General features: G+C 36.9%; 1 protein-coding gene across 2 annotated transcripts in view; it reads left to right on the top strand.

Annotated features, from left to right (window-relative positions):
- The window catches only part of LOC112518992 (DNA topoisomerase 1-like), an 11,305-nt gene extending 9,547 nt beyond the window's left edge, over positions 1-1,758 (top strand). For both annotated transcript variants that reach the window (XM_025126842.1, XM_025126843.1), the window contains 3 exons: positions 386-489; positions 573-741; positions 1,463-1,758. In XM_025126842.1, coding sequence (XP_024982610.1) covers positions 386-489; positions 573-741; positions 1,463-1,531 — 342 coding nt within the window. In that variant the 3' untranslated portion in view covers positions 1,532-1,758. The remainder of the gene's footprint in view (positions 1-385; positions 490-572; positions 742-1,462) is intronic.
- The last annotated feature ends 498 nt before the right edge of the window (positions 1,759-2,256 follow it).

Below are 2,256 nucleotides of genomic sequence, written 5' to 3'. Positions count from 1 at the left end.
TGAACCCCCCCCCCCCCCCCCTCTCTCTCTCTCTTTCTCTTCCTGACCCTACTTCTGTATGGAATATATTGGGTCTGTTTGGTTTTATTACATTTAAACGGAACTCATAATGTAAATGTTTTCTAGTTCAAAGTTGGACTTCCATGATTTGTGACAGATTGGGCGGGAATGTGGCCATCCCAATGGCACAAAGATAGCAAATTAGAGCTCCGTAGGCATACCCATGAGTTTTAAGGAGCCCAAACTCACTCGACTCACCGCAAAGGAGTGCATGCCACTCCCTGCGTGAATGGCTAAGCTCAGTTCATGGTGTGGGTTGGTCCAGTTAAACAAGCTTAAAATTTGACCATATTATATGTACTTTTGGCCTTCTTCTCTTATATAGGGTGTTATAAAAGAATTAGAAACCGATTTGGTTCGTGCAAAGAAAGGGAAGCCTCCATTGAAGAACTCTGATGGCAAACCAAAGAGGAACTTGAACCCCGAAGCGTAAGATCACCAATCTTCTTTGATTTTGACGCTAAAAATATGTACGCTATCTTAATTGTTGAAATTATTGACAAAACTTGCAGGCTAGCGAAGAAGATAGCTCAAACTAACGCTAAAATTGAGAAAATGGAACGTGACAAAGAGACCAAGGAAGATTTGAAAACAGTAGCATTGGGCACTTCAAAGATAAACTACCTCGACCCTAGGATAACAGTGGCGTGGTGTAAACGACACGAAGTTCCCATTGAGAAGGTAAGAACTAAGAACTTACTTTTTCAAATTCTTTTTATTTTTTTACTTTTCTGTCCCAAAAATAAATGTCCACATTTCTATTGAAGTTTGTCTCAAAACGAATGTCCACTTTCATGAATAGATAGTTATAATTTACTAAATTTCCATGTCTACCCTTAATTATGATGCATGCATATTTAAGAATTGATGAGATGTAGTCGAATGATTATACATGTCTAAAATGGTGTGGTTTTTTATTAAGGGTAAAGTTGTCATTCGGTAAATTAGAAAGTGTAAGAATTACACATTTCTAAAATTGTGTGTTTTTTTCGTTGTGGACATTTATTTTGGGACGGAGAGAGTATCCTTAGCCCAATCATCTGCAAAGCAATCGAGTCTTCATGCACAGTTAAATGACCTTAAATGAGTTTTCAATTAAGAGCATGAGCTTTTTCAAAAGATTATACGTATAACCTTCGTATAACGTGCCTATGATGTAAAGGGTTATTTAGGAGAATCACTGTTGGACAAATTTTTTAAATGCATGACCTTTGGACAAATTGTGAAACGTTCTTGTGTTAGGAAAAAACATTCTTATGTTAGGCAAAGACGTTCTTAAATCTGTCAGAAGTTTATACAATTAAAAAATAATACGTCAGAAGGTTATTTGAAAAAACACTGGAATGTTTAAGGTTAGTTTGTAAAAGTGACCCCGTGAAATGTATACGTGAATCGGGTGCAGGTTTTCAACAAGTCTCTACTAGCGAAGTTTGCCTGGTCGATGGACGTGGATCCTAATTTCAGATTCTGATTTTGATAGTTTTAGCGGAGAGGCGGCTGCCGCAATCCCCAACCCATAAAATTAACCAAAAAAGGTCGGAAAAATGATCTACGGCCTTTCTTACATCTTTTTTGTTCCCTTTTTAGCAACTACTTGATGATAGTTTGTGTTGTCTTTGGGCATGTTGAGTAGTTTAATGATGAGATACTTTCTCTAGTGACTGTTTACTACTAATTTGGATTTCGATTCTTTTTTCTTATTTTGTTTTACTATCGCGATCTTTTCGTTATCGTCCGTGATGTTATTAGCGGTGGGTGGGGTTGATGATGGCGAACGCCGTTGTGTTAAATGATCGTCATAGCGTGTTAACTTTTTTCATATGAATTTGATTTGGTGTCGGATCCATTTAAGTGGTTCCTAACCCACAATGTGTAACTGATGTGGGTCGGTATGACCGACCTTTTTTAACGTGTCTGTTGACCAATGGGTGAACGCCATGTGGCAATTTAGAGAAAAGTCGGTCTTAACATGTTAACTTTAACCGGTCATTTGGAAGCCGGTTACGACTGAAATGGGATCGGTAGTTAATGCATTGATAAAGGATCAAATAGGACGGGTAAAGCCTAAACATGGTATTTATACAGACGAAAGGTTAAAATGGTAATTCTTGTTATTCATGCTATTTATTTAAGACAATAACAAATATTTTGATTTATTCAGATAAATTAATGCTTAATAAATTCAGATGAGATAAA

The sequence above is a fragment of the Cynara cardunculus genome (assembly GCF_001531365.2).
Source record: "Cynara cardunculus var. scolymus isolate 2C chromosome LG 10, CcrdV1, whole genome shotgun sequence".
In the NCBI taxonomy this organism is placed as follows: Eukaryota; Viridiplantae; Streptophyta; class Magnoliopsida; order Asterales; family Asteraceae; genus Cynara; species Cynara cardunculus.
Note: the sequence above shows the minus strand (reverse complement) of the source record. Positions and strands in the feature narration are given on the sequence as shown.